Here is a 20798-nt window from a genome sequence, read left to right on the forward strand (position 1 = left end):
AATGTCTTTATTTTTGAAGCAGACAACTCCTGTTCCACAGACGTTCAACTTTTTTTTTTTTTAATTAATTTATTTGACAGAGAGTGACACAGTGAGAGAGGGAACAAGCAGGGGGATTGGGAGAGGGAGAAGCAGGTTTCCCGCCGAACAGGGAGCCCGATGCGGGGCTTGATCCCAGGACTCTGGGATCATGACCTGAGCCGAAAGCAGACACTTAATGACTGAGCCTCCCAGGTGCCCCGACTTTCAACTTTTTAAGCTACTTGTTTACCTTACCTTATTAGGAACGTGTCTTAGTCTGCTTGGGCTGCTAGAACAGAATGCCATAGACTGGCAGGCCTGAACAGCAGAGATGTATTTCTCAAAGTTCTGGAGGCTGGGAAGTCTAAGATCAAGGCGCCAGTAGACTCGGTGTCTGGGGAGAGCCTGCGTCCTGGTCCACAGACAGCTCTTTTCTCCTTGTGTCCTCACATGGTGGAAGGAAGGGCACCTCTTTTATGAGGGCGCTAATCCCATTCATGAGGGGTTCACCCACATGACCTGATCACCTCCCAAGGGCCTCATCTCCAAATACCGTCATTTGGGGGTTAGGACTTCAACATAAGAATTTTGGGAGGGGGGACAGAAACAGTCCATAACAGAAAGAGATCCTCTTTTCTTTTTTCAAGATTTTATTTATTTATTTTAGAGAGAGACAGAGCACAACAGGGGGAGTGGCAGGTAGAGGGAAAAGCAGACTCCCCGCTGAGCAAGGAGCCTGATGGGCCTCCATCCTAGGACCCTGGGATCATGACCTGAGCCGAAGGCAGATGCTTAACCTACTGAGCCACTCAGGGGCCCCAGAAAGAGATCTTCTGGAGGTCTTTCCATCTCATCTCTCACTCTTTTGTTGGCGGGGCATGATGCCCAACCACAGCCCTCTCCTGTCAGGATAGGTTTCCTTCTTCCTTTCGATTCTGTTTAAATCACTGTTTGTATAGGAATAGCCTGTTCACGCTTATTCCCGTGACACTAAAGTTAACAGGTGACTGAAAATCACAAATGGACCCACCTTTGATTTTACATATAGAATGTAAGACTCAGTGCCTCAGACCTGGCTCAGAGATTTGAAGGCACTTTCTGATTTAAGATAAAAATTAAAAACTTAAATGAAATGGAAGTTAAAAATTGAAAAATATTGGTCTTAAACCTAAGAGGGTCGGGGTTGGGTACCTTCACTCCTCTTGCTACTTGTTGTTTCAATTATTTCTGTTTTGCTTCTCTTCACGGGACAAGTTCCCGTCCTTTCTTTGAGTTTCTTCCACCAGAATGTTCTTATTGCCTGTGGTTTGTAGTGAATGCTGTTTCTTCCTCACTGGCACTACCGTTACTGAACCTGAAGTCAGTTTCATCTGTCTCATGCCCAGTTAGCCAATCTAAGCCACCTGGTTAGAAGCAGCGAAAGCTTTTTTATCAGAAGGGCAGCCCGATGGGAAGGCAAGGGATTCATCTTGAACCTGCCTTGTCTTTGTTGAGCGTACGGACAGTTTATGTGGGGCTAATAAGGTATGCGGGGGTCATGGTGGGAACTGGATGGGCCTTGAAACTTCATGAGGAGAGGCTCAAAACAGAGATACTGTGCTCTGGGGACATCTGGGCTCCATCCAATGGTCTCAGAGCGTTACTTGTTGGCTTTGGGTCTGTAAAACAAGCGTTATCAGATAGCCTCCCTCCTTGGTTCCCTTAGCGAGTGCTGGGAAAAAGAAAACGGGGACAAGGTTAATGATTCTTGCAAAGCTGTAGAGGAATGTGCTTACGTGCAGCCCATGAGGTTACAGTGGAGGAAGGGCCTAGTGACAGTTCACCTAGATAAGGAAACTTATGCCCCGGTGAGGTGGAATTTATCTCCACTTGAAGGGCCATCCTCCAGGCTGACTGTTGACGAGCTCCCCAGAGGCCTCGTGAGAGAGGGGTCCTCCTTGCCAGACTCTGCTCCAGCCAGAGACCAGAGTGGCCAGGCCCTGTCCGTCTCTGCCTCACTCCTTATTTGGCCCAGGACCCCGTTAGCTTGCTCTGCAGATGGGGCCACATGGTGAGTTTTGTCCTCTGTCTGGAGTGTCGCTGCCAAACCTGGGAATTGAGGAGATTGGAGAGTTTGACTGGGGGCTGCAGATAATGCTGGGACAGCAGGCTGGAGGCCAGCCACAGCTGGAGGGAGGGAGGGGGTGGAGGTGATCAGGGCTGCGAGTCCCAGGGAGGGGGTGGGGGTGCCTCCAGTGAGCGAGTTCCCAGTGTGCCAGGTAAAGACCTCTTAGCCCGTGGGCAGCTTTATTTCTTTCAGTGGGTTAGACCAGAAACCTCAAGTGCCATGACTAGAAAAATTTTGGAATACTGTCAGGGATCATGAAATCTCATTGCCACAGGGCATGGCCAACTTCCTTCTAAACAGGTTTTCAGCCCCGTGTGATTTTATCTCTCAGGACAGAAGTCTGGAGAAACCTTGATTGTCATGATCGGGGGGTGGGGGTTGGGGGGCAGGGAACACTACTGGCATTTAGTGGGTGGAGGCCTGGGATGCTGCTCAACACCCTACAGTGCTCAGGACAGCCCCCCCCAACAGCAAAAAATTATCCAGGTCCATGTCAAAGTGCCAAGATTGAGAAACCCTGAGTTAATCAACCATTTTCCCCAGCGTGCATGTTTGTTGTCCGTTTTACAATAAAACACGATTGCTTTCAGCCTAGTCATTTGCTAAGGAGGAAGAAGTCTTAAATACTTGCTATCTGCAGGGAAAGATTATTTTCAGTCCATAGATTTAGGAGCACGTGCATGTGTGCGTGTGTGTGTGTGTATACAGTGTTTTTTCAGTAAGCATTTCCAGGCTGAGTGCATGAAGGATTTTGTTTACAACCAGAAAATACAGTTGCAAATCTATGCAAAAGGAACTATACACCTAATCTGGTTGCTTTGTATTAATAGTTTGTTGCCAGTTGTGGTTTCTAGTCTATGATGTAAGTATAATATATTCGTTTGCTCTCAGATAAGAGGTTGATTAGCATGTGCATCACACTTACACATGGAAGCGCTCAGCAACAAGTAACCCCAGGGGTGGTTAGGACTTGGGGTCTATGTACCTAGCTTAGCAGGGGAAAGGGAAGTGGAGAAAAGATAAGGGCATTCAAGGTAAAAGCAAATTATTTTTTGGAAAGATAAATGAACCCTTAGGAGAATAAATGGTGTAGTTTGCAACAGTGTGTATCTAGGTGTGGTGCTAGCTTCTTGCGTCCCAGGAGAGAAGATGTGAGTTGCCCTGGGGAAGGAATTTATAATGCTTGAGTCCTTTTGGGGGACTCTGCTTTTAGGCACATACAGGATTTTAAGAACTCAAATGCCTTCAGCTCAAAATATTATGTCATCAGGAATGTGGAATGCTTTGGGGTAGCATATCCGGATCCCCTTTGCCTACCTTTAATAGAGAATGTCTATCTGAATGGAATGTGCTTAAGTGGACTCCATAAAATAAGAAGTAATCCAGAGCCACATATACTCCCGACTCCTCATCGCTCGCCATTGTAAACCAAGTCTTAGCCCTGTAGTAAAATTGTTAGGGAACGTCGGTCATCAGAGCACTCCTTTGACACAATGTAATTTTGCATTGAGGAAGAAAAGAACCATGGTATACTGACGATTAGCAGTTATTTATTCAGTACACATTTATTTTAATCGCTTTACAAATTGTAATGCATGGTGGAATTGTAAGGATGTTTTGTCTTACCCGACTAGTTTGTAGATCTGGGGTGGTTTGGGAGAATTATGCACTCTCTAAAGATAAACAAGCCTCCTACTGCCCCCCAGCCCCCAGCCCCCTGGGAGCACTCCGCATGAAGCTGCCCACGGGGATGTTAACACAAGTCATCGCTGGCATCTGCCCTGTGACTTTGGATTGGAGGCTCATGTATGAAACTACTGTTGTTCCCTTCGTCTCCAGCTTGTTTCCCTTGTGGGGCCAGTTCCTCAGGTGTTCGGCAGTGGGCTGCCTATCACTTTGAAGTTGTCCCTTAGGTCCTTCAACATAAATTTTATGAATGCCATATGGCCTGTATTTCAATTCAGATCATCCTACACATACCTTCTAAATTTGGGAACAATCTGTCTTGGTCTTTTCTGGATGCAGTAACAGACAAACAGGTGGAAACAAGGTTCCCTGTGCTTGAAGGACTGTCCTAAGTATACCTGGGATATGAAAACAAAAGACAACTTTTGCCTTTCACTAGCTACTTACTTCGTTAGGAGGTAAAACAAGCCTGTAATAAAAGATGTAACATGTGAAAGGTTTAGAACATGGCCTGCGGGGAGGAGACTGAACTGGGTTTGAGTTCTCGCATGGCTGTAATCAGGTATGGGATCCCAGCAAATCACAGCTTCTCTGGTCCGGGTCCGTCTCTGACTTTTTAAAATAAGGGTGTTGAGTTCTTTGAGGCCCTTTGCAGAATTAATAGTCCACACTTAAATGTAAAGGAAGACAGTGATCAGTAGCAGGAGGTTTTTCAGGGAAAACCTCTTGGGAGGAACCCTTAAGGAAGTGGAGAGTGTGAACTGGTAGAGAAGGGGGCACTTCTAGGCAGAACACCTGCATGAACAAAGATAGGAATAAAGAAGGATGTGGAGGGGATAAATTGGAGGCTGTCATGAGGGGCTGTGAGAAAGGGTGGGACACGAGGTGAAGAAGCAGGAGAGCAGGCAGTGTTGGGAGGAGGCGGCGGTGTGCCGGTCTGAAGGCAGTCCTGCATGTGGGCAAGTGGAGATTTAAGTCTGAAGAAGGCTGGGGGGCCCGTGATCCTCTCGTGGGCTTATTCTCTTTGGGAGATTGTTTTGGAAATTATTTACAATTAGTTAGAGCTTCTTAAGACTGTCTGAAATCTGTCTCCCAGTTCAGAGTGAAGCAAATTTTCTGTCCCTTGTTGGGGAGCAAGAATTCCGGTCCCCTCAAAGGTCCTCATAGCTGGACTGAGAATCAAGTCGACATGAGACAGAATAACAGAAGAAAATCAGATTTAATAGTGCACATTTGGGGAATCCACACAGACATAGAAATTCCAAAGACAAGCAAAATGAGGTATATATGTCATCCTGAACTGAGGAGAACTGGGACTTCAGCGGAAAGGAACACAATTCACGGGGACAATAAAGAGCAGATGTTTGGTTATTGGGTGTTTGCCCTGCTGTACCCATGGGTCACTCAGATTAAACTTGTCTCTGCTAACAACCCTTAAACTGGGTAAGACCCCAGTTTATTTATTTGAGAGAGAGGGTGAGTGAGTGAGAGAGAGAGAGAGAGAGAGAGCACAAGCAGGGGAAGCAGCGGAGGGAGAGGGAGAAGCAGGCTCTCCACTGAGCAGGGAGCCTAATGTGGGGCTCGATCCCAGGACCCTGGGATCATGACCTGAGCCGAAGACAGATGCTTAACAGACTGAGCCACCCAGGCGCCCCAAGATCCCAGTTTAGATTCTTCTGTGTAATTGAGGGAAGGGCCGAAGTTTCTCTGGAGGCTGCATGGCCTTTTACTTTTAGGGAAGTAAGCACTGATTATTAAGGGTATTTTATTTTATTTTATTTTAAACGATTTATTTATTTATTTGGGGGGACAGGGGGAGGGACAGAGGGAGAGAGAGAACCTTCAAGCAGACTTCCTGCTGAGCAGGGAGCCAGATACTGGGCTCAATCTCACAACCCTGAGATTATGACCTGAGCTGAAACCAAGAGTGGGATGCTTACCCAACTGAGCCACCCAGGTGCCCCAAGGGTATTTTAAATGTTAATTACTTGTGTTATCATTCATTCACATAACAAGTATTTACTGCACCTTAAAGCAGTAAAAACAGATTTTATTTAGGACTGTTGCGATAGGGGAAAATAGACCTCAGTACAGAAGTGGGCTCAACTCTGAATACAGCATGGGCAAATGGGAATGTATAGCCAAGGAGCAGGGAGGGGGTCAGTGGATAGAAAATTACTGAGAGGAAACATCAGGGGTAAGAAATTCTGGCTCAATGAACCTAATAGGGTTCTGGCTGAAGGCACACCTGGGGTGTGATGGGGAATGAGGAACCTGATGTCCAGGGTAATCAGACATTGAGGATGGCTAAACTGACTTTGCAGGATTCTTGCTAAAACTGGACAATGCAGAGATGAACATGGAAGCCCAAAGTGAGGCCTGGTTGCCCAGTTTGTTGGCATATAACATTCCATGGTATTCTCTTATAATTGTGGTATTGGTTGTGATCTCTCCTCTATCATTTGTAATTTTATCTATTTGGGTCCTTTCTCTTTCTTTTTGATAAGTCTGGCTAGGGGTTTATCAATTTTATTCTTTCAAGGAACCAGCTCTTAGTTTCGTTTATCTGTTCTGCTGGTTTTTTTTGTTTCTATATCATTTATTCCTGCTCTAATCTTTATTATAATTTTCCTTTGTCTCCTGGCTTTAGGCTTTATTTGCTGATCCTTTTCTAGTTCCTTTAGGTGTAAGATTAGGTTGTGTATTTGAGACTTTTCTTGGCTTCTTGAGGTAGGCCTGTATGCAGTATATACTTCTCTCTTAGGACTGCTTTTGTTGCACCCCAAAGGTTTTGGGCTATCGTGTTTTCATTTTCATCTGCTTCCATGTATTTTTTAAATTCTTCTTTAATTTCCTGGTTAACCCATTCATTCTTTAGTAGGATGTTTTTTAACCTCCATGTATTTGAGGTCTTTCTAATTTTTTTCTTGTGGCTGACTTCCAGTTTCAAAGTGCTGTGGTCTGAAAATATGCATGGAATGATCTTGATCTTTTTGTACTTGTTGAGGGCTGATTTGTGACCCAGTATATCATCTGTTCTGGACAGTGTTCCATTTTCACTCGAGAAGAATGTGTATTATGCTGCTTTAAGATGAAATATTCTAAATATATCCGTTAAGTTCATCTGGTCCAGTGTGTCATTCAAAACCGCTGTTTCCTTGTTGATTTTCTGTTTAAATGATCTGTCCGTTGCTGTAAGTGGGGTGTTAAAGTCCCCTACTATTATTGTATTATCATCACTGAGTTTCTTTATGTTTGTTATTAATTGATTTATATATTTGGGTGCTCCCAAGTTGGGGGAATAAATATTTACAATTGTTAGATCTTGATGGATAGGCCCCTTAATTATTAAATAATGCCCTTCCTTTTATCCCTATAGTAAGGGATAAGCGTTCCAAGCTACCTCTGACACAGAGCCATCCTCCTGCTTTCCTTCTCTAAGTGCTTTAAATCCGCCTTTTGAGAAATGATTTCAGTGGGAACATGGATTTTCATATTCCATTATATCAAGCTGAGTGTTCTGTACTGAATTATTTATTTTGGAAGAAGTATGGTCAATGAACTTTATGTTACTTGCTTCTCCCTGGGATTTTTTTTTTTTTTAAAGATTTTATTTATTTATTTGAGAGAGAGAGACACAGCGAGAGAGGGAACACAAGCAGGGGGAGTGGGAGAGGGAGAAGCAGGCTTCCCGCGGAGCAGGGAGCCCGATGCGGGGCTCGATCCCAGGACCCTGGGATCATGACCTGAGCCGAAGGCAGACGCTTAACGACTGAGCCACCCAGGCACCCCTCCCTGGGATTCTTTTAAAAAAGAAATGCCAACCATCTCAGTCAAATTTAGAAGGAAGAAATTAAACCAAAGCTCTGATGGGTGACTTTCAGTAGGGTGAGTCAGTTCTCTCTCCTCATATGATTTTTAAATGCTCAGCTCAGCCATGGTCCTCTTCTCTACAGTGGTAGGTCCCTTAATTCAAAAGGTCAGGCAAGTGATATAGACAGACTGCTTTTTATTTTAACTTAAACATATAAATGTAATTATTTCCCCAAACTTTTAAATTTAGATTCAAGACCTTCCCCCCCCTTATAATTGGGTCCTCTGATTGGAATTAGATGTCATCTTTCTCAAAATGCATCACCCACAATTTCCAGTTTTGGCTTCTGTAGGGTGAGACCTTAGACAATAGTGGTGCAGTCTATGCCAGATCCTTCCAGATTGCTACCTCTTTCTTCCCTCAACTTTTTACTGTTGCCTTGCCCCAGAATTTGAAAGAATTCCAAAGCATTCAGCCTGTTTTTCATAGAAAACAACTCTCCTTCGTTTCACACTAAATATCTCGTCAGTTTATACTAAACTTAATTTAGTTACCAAAATGAGTCTAACAACCCAGTTGACTCTTGGTCATGCTAGAACCATACAGTGAGGAACGGAAGTCTGTCAGCACAGCAGAGATGAGTCTACTAGCTATAGGCACTGAGTGTGTCCTGGGTGTCAGCTAGTATGTTTTGCAGAGGAAATAGAGGGCCCTGGTTAATCTAGCAGTCTAAGGCATGTCTGTTAAAGGGCTTTCTTTCTACTTGTTGTGTAGATTTCATCATTTTTATTTATTTATTTTTAAAGATTTTATTTATTTGAGAGAGAGAGGGAGGGGGGGGAGAGAGAGAGAGAGAGAATGAGCAGGGGGAGGGTCAGAGGGAGAAGGAGAAGCAGACTCCCTGCTAAGCACAGAACCTGACCCGGGGCTTGATCCCAGGACCCTGAGATTATGACCTGAGTAGAAAGCAGATGTTTAACTGACTGAGCCACCCACGTGCCCCAGGTTTCATCATTTTTAATGGGTTATAAATTTGTAAATACTTTTGGTTGCAGGAGAATGTCAAATAGCCCTCATAAGCTTAGAACCCTCTTTTTTTGGAGAGAGAGCATGCAAGCCAGGGTGGGTGGGGAAGGGCAGAGGGAGGGGGAGGGAGAGAACCTCAAGCTGACTCCATACTTAGTGTGGAGTCTGACATGGGGCTTGATCTCATGACCCTGAGATCATGACCTGAGCTGAAATCAAGAGTCAGACACCTAGCTGACTGAGCCACCTGGGGGCCCCGCTTACAACACTTTTTAACCTGGAAAGGACTCTAGAGATTACTCAGCTAATTTTAAAGCTGAGAAAATAGCAGATATGTTATATAGTTTCCCTGGTACAATTGGTCAGAGAATCCTATTAATTAGATAATAACATCATTGAGGCTCAAAAAGACCTTATGACATTCCGAACCCTGGCAGCTAGTAAGTAGTAGACTGAGAACTTGGAACCCAGTCTCTGACTGTCAATCCCATGCTCTTTGTATTGTTTGTGGGCTCTAGGAGTTTGTAGCCTTGTTGAGAAGATAAGCACATAAAAATAACTGACATCAATGTGATATGTGCTGTGACAGATGTTGATAGAGGATATGGGGAAGCACATAAAAGAAGCAACAAGTAAGACTTTCCAGGGAATGTGACTTGGCTGTGAGTCGTGACAGGTGTTTGTCTGGCAAAGAAAGTGAGGAAGAGCATTTCAGTCAAGATGGATCCACATAAACAAAGCAAAGTTCAGGGCATGGAAAATCCAGTCTGTCATATTAAAGGATTTGTCAGGGGAGCTGCTGTGGGATTTCCAGCACGAAGAGTCATGAGTAGATTTGTATTTTAGATATAATGTTCTCATGGCTGAATAGAGGATGGGATTGGTGAGAGGGAACTGGACAGTCTCTTGTGTTAGACAAGGACAGTAGAAATGGAGAGAAAGGGTTGTATTTGAGATTTAGGAAGTAAATCCACCTGGGCTCTGTGTTTTATTGGATGTGAGAGGTGAGGGGAGGAACAAAGGTATCCCCCAGTTTATGGCTATACCATAGGTTATTGCATCTTGGTAGACCAGGTTGTTGCCATTCCAAGATAGGAAGCACAGGGTGAGCGTTAGGGTGGGAGCCATGATGAGTTCATTTAGGTCATGTTGAGTTTGAATCTCTTACCCACATGGAGACATTTAGTAGGCAGTGGAGAATATGAGTCTTGCACTTAGGAGCTAGAAGACCAAGCTGGAGAAACATATTTTGGAGTCCCTAGCATACGCCTTGTGGCTCAACCTGATAGAATGGTTGAAAGAGCTAAGAAGAATATAAGAGAAGATGGCAGGAGATAGAACTTGGAAGAATGCCAGTATTTAAAGGGTGGGCGGGGTGAAGAGTTGTACCAAAGATGAGGAAGGGCTCTAGAGGTAGGCTGAGAATCAGTAAAGTCATGGAAGCTGAGACAGGAGTGGCCTGACAACTGACCACCAGGTTGAGAGGCCATTGCAACACAGAGGTCACAGGGAACCTTCAGTTTTGGTGGAGTGGTAGGGACAAAAACCTGTGAAGAAGAGAACAATGAATTTGTTCCCTCTACCCAAAGGTGGGGTCTGCACAGGCCCTTGAACTGGAGTGAACTCTTGCAGTACTGAGGTGGACAACAGAGGTTGCTGCTTGCCATCTGCAGCCGGGTCCCTGTGAGCAGACTAGTCAGTGGTCTCAGTGTAGAGGGGTGGAGCGTAGGACCCCTCCACCCCCAAATGCACACCCACCCTCTTTTATTATTTCCTTTTGGGCAGAAATTGAAGGCCCATGGAGACATCTGATTGCAACTTTTTACTTTGAGACAATGATAGCTTTCTCACTCCCTAATATGTTTGTAGACACACATTTATTGAAAGAATGAGCAAACAAGCTTAATTTCTCAAACTGAAGGACTTCTGACAAAGAAACTTTAGACATAGCATACTTACTGAACAAAACAAGACTTTCAACAAAGAACTTCTAGATATTGCATAATCCTCCTTCCTCATTACACATTTGCAGCACGTCTTCTGGGTGGAGAATAGAAACAGTGATTGTCTTCACTTCTCAGCCCATTCACTCCCAACACGGCGGGGGGTGAGGGGGTGGGGGGGGGTGGGAAGTTCACTGTTGGGCAGGGTCCACAGAGCCATTCAGAGAGACTTCCTGAGGACCTCCACCAACACCTGAGATCTTCCCTGCTACCTGGTGACAACTATCTGCATTGCAAATGAGAAAGTAAACACAGGCCTGGCATTGCAAAATACCACCTATTAGGTGACAGCACATATTAGAGGAAGCATGAGGAACAGGCTTAAATTTCAGTAGAATAAAGACTAGAAAAGGTTGTACTTTAGAAGAATACTTAAAAGGACTGCGGATTGTCTTCAGATAAAATATCTTGCTTTCTTTTTCCAGAGGAAATAGTAAAGACAACACTTTTTAAAAAATATTAAGCAGTAAAAAACTGTGTGCATGGGGGAGGACTAGGAGAACGTACCACTTAAAATCTGAGAACAGATTTTCAAGGTAGTGGGTGGGACTGTCCCACCTATTCCCATCTCCGATTCACATTCTGTCCACAAGTACAAAATGGAAAAGGTAACTGATGGTTCCTTCCTATGTATATTTTTATGGAAAAATCTAATAGGGAACCAATGCAACAGGGAGAACAGTGTTCTCTTTACCCACTTCTAGAAGTTATGGTGCTTGGATCCCAGCAAACTGGCTTTGAATCCCAGTTCTCCTGTTTTCTGGACATAACCTCTCTGAGTCTCAATTGTCTTACTGGCCAAAAGGGGAAAATAATGTCTGCGTGTAGGGTTATTCTGAGGATATGATGAGGTGAGGTATGCAGAATAACCAATTAATGTTAGATTCCCTTCCCCTCCAGAATGAAGACTTGGAGTGAGAAGAGGTTCAGTGGTTTCTCTCCAATTTAAATGAACCCATCCTGGTCTGTCTTCTTCGCTGGTTTGGGAGGACTGACCAGGCTGGGTAGTGCTGCCCAGCTGGTACTGATCCCAAGGGAGGATGGGGTGGACTGGGGTTGGGCCTGAGGCAAGGATGTCCTTTCTTGGCAGCTACGATGCTTGTTGCCAGAAAGAAAGAATTGGATTGTGTCTGAGGTCAAAGCTATAGATACAGGTCCAGAATGGATCCCGAGGGTAAAGGGGTCTGGGGAGCCAAGATGTGTGGCCAACAGGGAATCTGAGGATCAGAGGCCTGAAATGGTGTGTGCTGAGGACAGCGGTCTGTGTGACAAGTCAGAGCCTCTTGAAGGGCCTGAGGCAGAATGAACATTCCGTGGGGTTTGGTTATTGGCTTCTGGAGGATCTCTGAGAATGAGTTCTTGCTCAGCTGCCACATGAGACATTCTGGCTTTCTTCTTCACTTTATCTTATCTTGAAAGGCCAGTTAAGGCCAATGCAATGTGGCCGTCCTGAGCAGGGTAATTCACAAGTGCATTCTGCTGTGCTAGATTGGGCTAACTGGGAATATCATAGGGAGTTATGAAAATAATTCAAAAAGAAGCAAAATAGCCACAGATTGCTAAGCAGAGCCAATAGCTACAAGTCCCTATCAGATTTTGAGACCTGGGTTATGACTCATGAAGCAGAGATACAGAGAGAGAACATTTCTGCAAGCAGAAGCCACAGCTGGTCCTCAGAAGGAAAAACATTCCAGTATGAGGGAAGGGGCAGCTTAGTATAGCAGTCGAGGACACGGGCTTGGGGATGAGGCAGACCCTGGATTGTTCTACCGTGAAGTGGAGCAAGTTACTTAACTTCTTTCAGTTTTCTCCTCTTGAAAAGACAATGGATATGCACCATAAATTCTCTGGAAGGACACATGTTTTAGGAGAAAGCTGCACAGATGGGGACCGAGATGGGAGAGACACTTTTTACTTCATATCTTTATACATTTTCATTTTGAACCATGTGGATGTGTGTCCTATTAAAAACCTAAATGAGGAGAAAAAAAAAAAAAGACAAGTGATGATAGTTTATACCTTACAGGATTACACAGGCCTGACAGATGACACTCACGTTATTTACGGTTGTTCTTCTTATTATTAATACAGGGATGCTGGCTGGGCCATCTGCCAGTGGTTTTCACCCCAATATTCTTGGCAGTCTCTTTGCCACATATCCAGATTGACCCTATATGCAGTGGCATTCCATTATGTTTATAACCAGGGATATAAATTCAACTCCTTAAAGCAGCCTTATAAGTGGGTAAAATGAATAAATGAGTACCACTAGTAAATTAGATTGTAAAATATATGTGTATATATTTTTACTTTTAACACATTTTAGAGAATTATATCAAATTACTGACTGTGGCACCTGGCATTGTATAATAAACACCCATAGACAATTCACCTATATTCACCGGTTGTTAACATTTTGACCATGCTTGCATTCTTTCATAAACACACACACACACACACACACACATCCATCCATATATTTTTTCCTGAACTATTTGAACGTTAGTTGCTGATATGACACTTATATCTGTAAATACTTCAGCTTGTGTTTTCCGAGTACAAGGACATTCCCCTTACATGACCGCAATACAACGATCAAACCTAGAAAATTTAACCATCGCATAAGGCTATTTTATCTAAGTGCAATTTATATTCCAATGTCCCCGAGTGTTCTAGTAAATGTTCTTTATAGTTGTTTGTTTTTTAATCCAGAATCCTGTGTAAGATCTTCCATTGTATTTGGTTGTCTTCTTTTTAGCCTAGAACCTTTAAATAAGCTTGTTTTATCTTTCACGGCATTGACATTTTTGAAGAGTCTAGGTCAGGTTCTGCTCTACCCTCCCCACCTCAGTGTCCTTCAATTTGTATTTGATTATTTCCTTATAATTAGACTTAGGTTAAATTTTTTTTTGGCAGGAATACTACAATAGATGATGTTCCAATGCCATCTTTTTTTTTTTTTTTTTTTAATATGGAATGCTTCCTGAATTTGCATGTCATCCTTGTTTAGGGGCCATGCTAAATCTTCTCTGTGTCATTCCAATTTTAATATATATGCTGCCAAAGTGAGCACCCAATGCCATCTTTTATAATTTTTTTCCACCCTTCTCTTTTAAATATGTGAAACTAGGAGTAATTTTTAAAAATTATAATATTTTTATTTTCAAATATCCAGCAGGTCAGTTATTGATAAGTGACTCTGGTCATCACGTCATGACTGAAGCAGTGGACTATTTGTACAGATCACTTGATTTAAGGGCAACCTACCTGGGATCTTCTCATTCATCAATCCATGGAATCCTGCAGTGAGTTTCTGTTCTGTGTCTCAAAAAGAAACATTCTTCTGGCTATTCACCTTAGATGTGTGACCTCTTGATGATTTTTGATCCTTTGCAGGCTTCTGAGGGAAATTGAGTGGATCAGGAGTAGGAGATGTTGGCCTCAAGGCATCAGCCGGCAGTATTCTGAGGGTTCTAGGAATGGCACCTCGTTATGGGAGCACTTGCTTAAATTAAACTACCACAGTGCTCAGAGTTCTAATACAGTGAGCTCTGCAATATGCATGAATGCAGATAAGCTACAGAGAGCTAAAAGCATGGACTTGGAATCTCATACAATTTCAGATAAATCAAAATATGCTTCTGGAAAAGGGAAAAAGGTCTTGAGACCCATTATTTCCGTTTCTATTGAGGAGAAGACCCCACGGAAGACACAAAATAATGTTGAGCTATGGAATGGCCCAGAGAAAGAAGCTTCGTTGAAAAAGCAAGATTATTCCTCTAAGATCTTATCTTTGGGTAAAATGGATGGTGTAGTAAAGCTTTCACGGCACAGGATTTTGTCAGCTAAAGGCAAGAGTGAAAAAGGCCAAATCACCACCATTTACCGGCATCCCTTGGTAATAGGGTCTCTTAGTACAAATAATCCCTGGGAATCCATATCTGAGCTCATATCAGAAAAGTGGTTTTTTCATAGCCCAGATTACAGTTCAATTTCCCAGAAGAGTTTTTTTGAGAGAAGACCTCCGTTTGAAACCAAATTGTTGAAGACCTCAAATGATACTAATAAAGTATAAAAATTACCATGGGCTTTTTCTTGTCTGTAATTTCTTTCTAGCTGTCTTTATTTAGAACTCTTTGATGAGATATTTTCTCTTATAACTTTTAGAGGTGATGATCAAAGTCTAGGGTTTCAATTTTTTAGCTCTTTAAAATGTAACAGATTGTAGCTAAAAAGAACAATTTTGAAGTGATTCACATTTGTATGGTAGGTAGAAGAACGTTGCTCTCACAGGGTTCCATATCTAAAAATATGCTGAAGCAGTGTTATTAAAGTTCTAATTGTGTTACAGTTATGTTGCTATAGTTTATTTTGGATTTATGAATTGATTTTCCATGTAAACAAAATTTATAATTGCTATCACCAAAACTTTTTTTAATGAAACATGAATAAGAAAAGATAAATTGGAATAAACCAAAACCATAAAGTAAAAGTTTAATGTCCCAGAGTCCATGGATTTGGTATCTATTTTAAGCATTTCAATTGCCTCTCACCAGTGATTTGTTACCCATTGACTGTTAAGGATTACTTATTGGCTACCTTATCACCCAACTAAATCTTACATACTATGTCAGCAAGCCAAATGGAAGAATGGGCTCAGCTGTCTGACTTCAGGAAAATTATTTCACTTCTCTTAGCCTTTCTTTCATTAGTTATAAAATGGCAGAAACCCCAGCGCCTGCTTTTCAGGATTGCTGAGAGGACTGCATGAGATACTGCACACAGCAAGCCTTTAATGAACCGTAGTTGTGCTCTGTAACGGTCTAACTCAGAGGCCACCTCGTTCCAGGAAGCACCCTCCGAGCCCTCCAGCCAACAACGTAAGCATACGTGAATGCTTGGGTTGTCTCAAATCGTGCCCGATTTCACACACGGCGCTGGGGTCCCCCAGGCAGTGTGCCAGCCTCGAGAGTTAGTCCCTGTACTCCACCGAACACCCTGCTCATCAGTAACCACAGTAACCAACGGCTTGGGAAGTCCTCTGAGTTCAGGGATTCTCAGCCGGGTTCTGGGTGGGCCGCATCAGTCTTGCCTGCAGCAGCCAAGTCTGCTTCCGCCACACAGAAATGTCGCATGGTGGTGGTTACTGTTTGTTCTTGGTGGACCACAATGCACAGAACAGGTGAAGCCTCGCAGACCTGAGAGAAGACAGGCGCACCAACCCTGTGAGCAGGAGCGGGAGCGGGAGCAGGGAGGCGGTGTCCTGAGGGCCTCCCCCTCGAGCCAGGAATCCCTGGAGGGGCACTGGCCTTTTTAAGCTCTGCGGTAGCTGCGGGCGGGGGAAGAAGATGACCTTCAAACACATCAGCCCACACGTGGGACCTCGGCCCAGTTGCCCCTCAGGGGCGGCACTGGAAAGATCCAACCCGGGCATCCAGGGACTTCCCAGACCCGCCGCCGCGCCCGCGCTCAGCCCGGCAGAGCCCCGCCCCCTGCCCGGCAGAACTGGGCCCCGCCTCAGGCCCCGCCCCCACCGGGCAGGGCTAGACCCCGCGGCGGCCAGAGGGGGCGGGCCGCGCCGCCGCCACGTGCTCCGACGCAGGGAGCCGCCCGGCCGCCGGCTGAGCGCGGGCAGGGCCCCGGTGTCCTGCGCCGGGTGCCGCTCGCAGCAGGGCGGCGGCAAGCATGGCCGCGGCGGCGGCGGCGGCGGCCCGTGGGGCCGGGGCGAGGGCGGCGGCGGCCCTGCTGGGCGGCTGCGGGAGTGCGGCCCGGGGGCGACTGCGCGCGGGCCCCTCACGGCCCTTGTGCACAGCGCCTGGGACGGCCCCGGACATGAAAGGCTACCTGTGGGAGCGCTACCGGGAGGCGAAGAGGAGCACGGAGGGTGAGTGCGGTGGCGCCCCCGGAACCTCCAGTACCCGGGGGCCGGTCCCCAGCGGGCGAGCGGGCACCCTCCGATCCGAGCCGGTCCCGCTGCCGACCGCCAGGGCACTCTAATCGTGACCCTCGGTCGCCCTCAGTCCCAGCTGCGGCGACATCTCCTCTGCAGTGCGATTCCGGGAAACGCGGAAAAATGTGCTTCCAGAAACTTTACAACTCTTGCCTTTCTCCTATCGGGAAAGCAGTTTTATAAATTCTTGAGACTTTTAACAGAAATTTGCATCGGAAGCGCTTTGGTCTCCGCGGGCATTGCTTGGGAGACAGTCGCCCCCATGCACCGTTAGGTATTGTGAGTAACCAACAGTAATAATAGTAACAGCCGGAGTCCGGCAGGCGGCGAGTTCCTCTGGAGCTGAGCTGCTAGGCAGGTGGCAGTGGCTGGAGTTGATTTTCCTTTTTTTGTTTTGTTTTTGTGGGTTTTTTTTTTTTTTGCTATGTTTGAAATAGGAGAGGTCCCACTTTGAGAGTGTTCTGGGTTATCTACTAACCTAAGTGAGGAGGTGATTCCAGGGAGTAACTCCTTAGTTGCCAGGTGAACATAAAATCAACTTGGTTCTGTTGTTAGTAAGAGAAATGGGCAGAGGCGGAAAGAGGGCCGAGTAAATACTAGGGCCAGGCACATCGATTGTCTCCTTGAACGCTTCTCATACCTACGAGGGAATGTGCCACATTCGCATCCTATAGATGGGAAAAGCGAGACTCAAGTTTAAGGAACCTGGCCAAGGTCACACCTTGACCTGGGGTCTGTCTCAGCCCCTGACCCTCTGTCCTATTTCCTGTGCTGCCCTACCTTCCCGTAGCAGCTGACCATTTGGGAGCTGGTGTAAAGGGCCCGTGATAAGTCATTGGTGCTGCTTCTTTCAAGGAAGACTTAGAATTGAAATATTTGTACTTTGGGAGTGAGGTGGGGTGGAGGTAGCAAGTGGAGATAAGGAGAGTATTTGGTGGGAGAGAACGTTTGGTAGGCTCACATTTTTTTTTTTTTTTTTTTTGGCAGGATCACATTTTCAGTCTTCTGGCAGTTTAATGAAAGAAAGCAAGGGGCTTCTTTTCACCAACTGGGATAATTTTCTGAGGGAACTCAAAGAGGCTAGCAATGCAGACTTCTGTGAAATAGGGCTTTTTAGTTTTCCTTTGCTCAGAGTTAAATTTTGCACCGTTTTTTGAAGTGGTTGTGTGGTACGGTGGAAAGAAGACTGGCTTTTCAGACGCTGGAAATTGCAGATCTTAGATGAAAGAAATATAGATCATCTAGCTCAGCTCTGAGACTTGAAAGGCTTAAAAAAAATTTTTTTTTAAAAAGATTTTATTTATTTGAGAGAGAGGGTGTGCGCGCGCGCGCATGGAGTGGAGTAGGGGCAGAGGCAGAGGGAAAAGCAGGCTCCCCACTGAAGAGGAGCCAGGTGCTGGGCTCGATCCCAGGATCCTGGGATCATGACCCGAGTTGAAGGCAGATGCTCAACTGACTGAGCCACCCAGGCACCCTGCAAGACTTTTTTTAATTGAAATTTTTAATTGAGATAATTGTATATTAACATGCAGTTGTAAAAATTAATACAGGGCGATCTGGGATACCTTTTACCCAGTTTCTCCCAGTGGTAACATTTTGCCAAACAATGATACAGTATCTCAAGCAGTATATTGATACTGATACATTTCACAGATCTTATTCAGGGTACTCTACTTCTACTTTACTTGTGTTTGCCTATTTAGTTTTTTGTCACATGTAGGTTCAAGAATCCAGCTCTGCAGTCAAGATACAGAACAGTTCTTTACAAGGATCTCTCATATTATCTTTATAGCCATACCCACTTCTCTCCCGCTGCTTTCTCTAATCTCTGGGGCATTATCTGTTCTCTATTTCAAAAGTGTTCTGTAGAAGGAATCATGGAGTATGTGACCTTTTGGAATTGGCTTTTTATTTTTTATTTTATCTATTTATTTATTTAAGATTTTATTTATTTGAGAAAGAGTGAGAGAGAGCATGAGAGGGGAGAGGGTCAGAGGGAGAAGCAGACTCCCTGCTGAGCAAGGAGCCCGATGCCAGACGATGTGGGACTGACTGGATCCTGGGACTCCGGGATCATGACCTGAGCCGAAGGCAGTCGCTTAACCAACTGAGCCACCCAGGTGCCCTGCAATTGGCTTTTTAAACTGAGGATAATTCTCTGGAGAGTTGTCCAGGTGGTTGTGTGTTTTGTATCCATAGTGCGTTTTTTTATTGCTGAGTAGTGCTTCATGGGGTGCATGTGTACCACAGTTTAACCATTCTTTTTTTTTTTTTTAAACTATGGTGAACCACTTAACTATACTTCACTCACTGAAGGATATCTGGGTTGCTCCCAGTTTTTGACTATTACAAATCTGCTGTAAATATTTGTGTATTGGTTTTTGTGTGAACATGTTTTCATTTCTCTAAATGCCATTGTTTGGTTGAATGGTAATTGTATGTTTAGTTTTTTTTTTTTTTTTTTTTAAGATTTTTTATTTATTTGAGAGAGAATGAGAGAGAGAGCATGAGAGGGAGGAGGGTCAGAGGGAGAAGCAGACTCCCCGCTGAGCAGGGAGCCCGATGCGGGACTCGATCCTGGGACTCCAGGATCATGATCTGAGCTGAAGGCAGTCGCTTAACCAACTGAGCCACCCAGGCGCCCTAGTTTTTTTTTTTTTTTTTTTTAAGATTCTATTTATTCATTTGAGAGAGAGAGAATGAGAGAGAGAGCATGAGAGGGGGGAGGGTCAGAGGGAGAAGCAGACTCCCTGCTGAGCAGGGAGCTTGATCCCGGGACTCCAGGATCATGACCTGAGCTGAAGGCAGTCGCTTAACCAACTGAGCCACCCAGGCGCCCCTGTATGTTTAGTTTTATAAGAAACTACAGGCAGCATTGTCGCCATTCTTTGTGAAGCTTCAGTTTCATCATCTGTAAAATGGGATGCTGGTAGTACCACATTGTAGGTCTTGGTGAGGAATGAATGAGTCCATCCATGCAAGGTGTGTACAAGGTGAGTGAGACAGTTGAGGTGTTGGGTGAGAAGGATGAGCATCGGGCTAGAGTTTGGGTTTTGGAGTGTGATAATCTCAGTGAAATTTTGGAGTATGACAGCTCAGAGGAGATTTTTCAGACTTAATTACCTCTGTGATCTTAGGTGCAGGTTACTTTCCTCTCTGACCTCAGTCCCCTTCCTCAGTAGTAACGTGGGGATAATGTGGGGATTTTCAGAATGGGTTTGGCACCCAGCAGATGCACAGTAGTTAGTAGCTATTATTATTAATTACTAAATAACTTCCAGTTTTAGACAAATGCTTAGTGAGGGGTGGAGGTGGCTTAGTTAGCTCTATGGTTTAGGTCCTCTTCAGCTTAGAGGAGTGCTAAACTAGGTGCATGGCCTTGACCAAGCCTGATCTCTCTAGCTTCAGTGTCTCTCTGTAGAAAGAGCGACTGGACTAAATATTTTGTAAGCCTTTTCAAGTGTTACGGGTTTGTGAATCAGGTATTCGGTGTGCCCCATCCTCATCTTCATGCCCCCAGCACATACCCACGAGGTCCTTGTCTCGCCCCTGAGAACACAGGGACTTTCATTTGACTTTTCCTTTTTTACCCTGTCCGGGGCTGCACCATCCCTATCGGCTCTTAGCGGAAGACTATAAGAGTATATACATGCCCCGCTTGCATGAGTTCATTCACCAAGAATTTATTAAGCACCTAGCTGTGGACTTAAATGCTGTTGATTCACAGACAGGCAGGTCTGAGAGTGAGGAACCCACAGTGGGTGAGTCCCTGTCTGCACCAAGTGTGGGATCGCTGTTGCATGGATGGGGAGACTGGTAACAGGTAAGTGACGGCTAGCTTGGCGGAAATAAACAACAGACCCCAGGGGCTTTGGCACCAGAGCATATAGCTGCTCAGGTATGCAGGGGGTGGAGAGAAACACTTGCTGGGGCTGATGCTTGAGCTGTGTCTGTAGGAATGAGAGGTCAGAAAAAATATTGTTAACCAGACAAAAACATGTAGTTTTATTTTTTTTTTCAACTTACAAGAGGAGAAAAAGAATTGTTTTTTCTCATTTTCTGGTTATTGCTTTCTGGTCCTTGGATCTCTTGCCTAATCCAAACAATCTGCTCAGGTGTCTTCCCTTTGAAGGGTCTCTCAGGATGAAGCCTGCTCAGGGAAGATGATTTTTTTTTTTTTTTTTTTTTTAA

At 44.8% G+C, this 20798-nt stretch overlaps 2 protein-coding genes and 1 non-coding gene across 16 annotated transcripts in view; 2 read left to right on the top strand and 1 right to left on the bottom strand.

Moving 5' to 3' along the window:
* Positions 1-14738, top strand: part of LOC123843363 (putative tetratricopeptide repeat protein 41) — an 86919-nt gene extending 72181 nt beyond the window's left edge. For 10 of the 11 annotated variants that reach the window (XM_064590717.1, XM_064590712.1, XM_064590711.1 and 7 more), the window contains 2 exons: positions 13833-13962; positions 14054-14738. In XM_064590717.1, coding sequence (XP_064446787.1) covers positions 13833-13962; positions 14054-14732 — 809 coding nt within the window. In that variant the 3' untranslated portion in view covers positions 14733-14738. The remainder of the gene's footprint in view (positions 1-13832; positions 13963-14053) is intronic. The other variant, XM_064590716.1, reaches the window with a different exon arrangement.
* On the bottom strand, positions 13623-13730 carry LOC123845078 (U6 spliceosomal RNA). The gene has a single exon (XR_006790923.1). It is a non-coding gene; the product is annotated as a U6 spliceosomal RNA (small nuclear RNA).
* A 1519-nt stretch (positions 14739-16257) lies between the features above and the next one.
* The window catches only part of NT5DC3 (5'-nucleotidase domain containing 3), a 62042-nt gene continuing 57501 nt past the window's right edge, over positions 16258-20798 (top strand). For 2 of the 4 annotated variants that reach the window (XM_064590722.1, XM_064590724.1), the window contains exon 1: positions 16258-16541. In XM_064590722.1, the coding sequence (XP_064446792.1) occupies positions 16343-16541 (199 nt within the window). In that variant the 5' untranslated portion in view covers positions 16258-16342. The remainder of the gene's footprint in view (positions 16542-20798) is intronic. The other 2 variants (XM_064590723.1, XM_045872728.2) reach the window with 2 other exon arrangements.

Source organism: Mirounga angustirostris, unplaced genomic scaffold (genome assembly GCF_029215605.1).
Source record: "Mirounga angustirostris isolate CCGP_5_RB_7025 unplaced genomic scaffold, mMirAng1.0.hap1 SCAF_5, whole genome shotgun sequence".
Lineage (NCBI taxonomy): Eukaryota > Metazoa > Chordata > Mammalia > Carnivora > Phocidae > Mirounga > Mirounga angustirostris.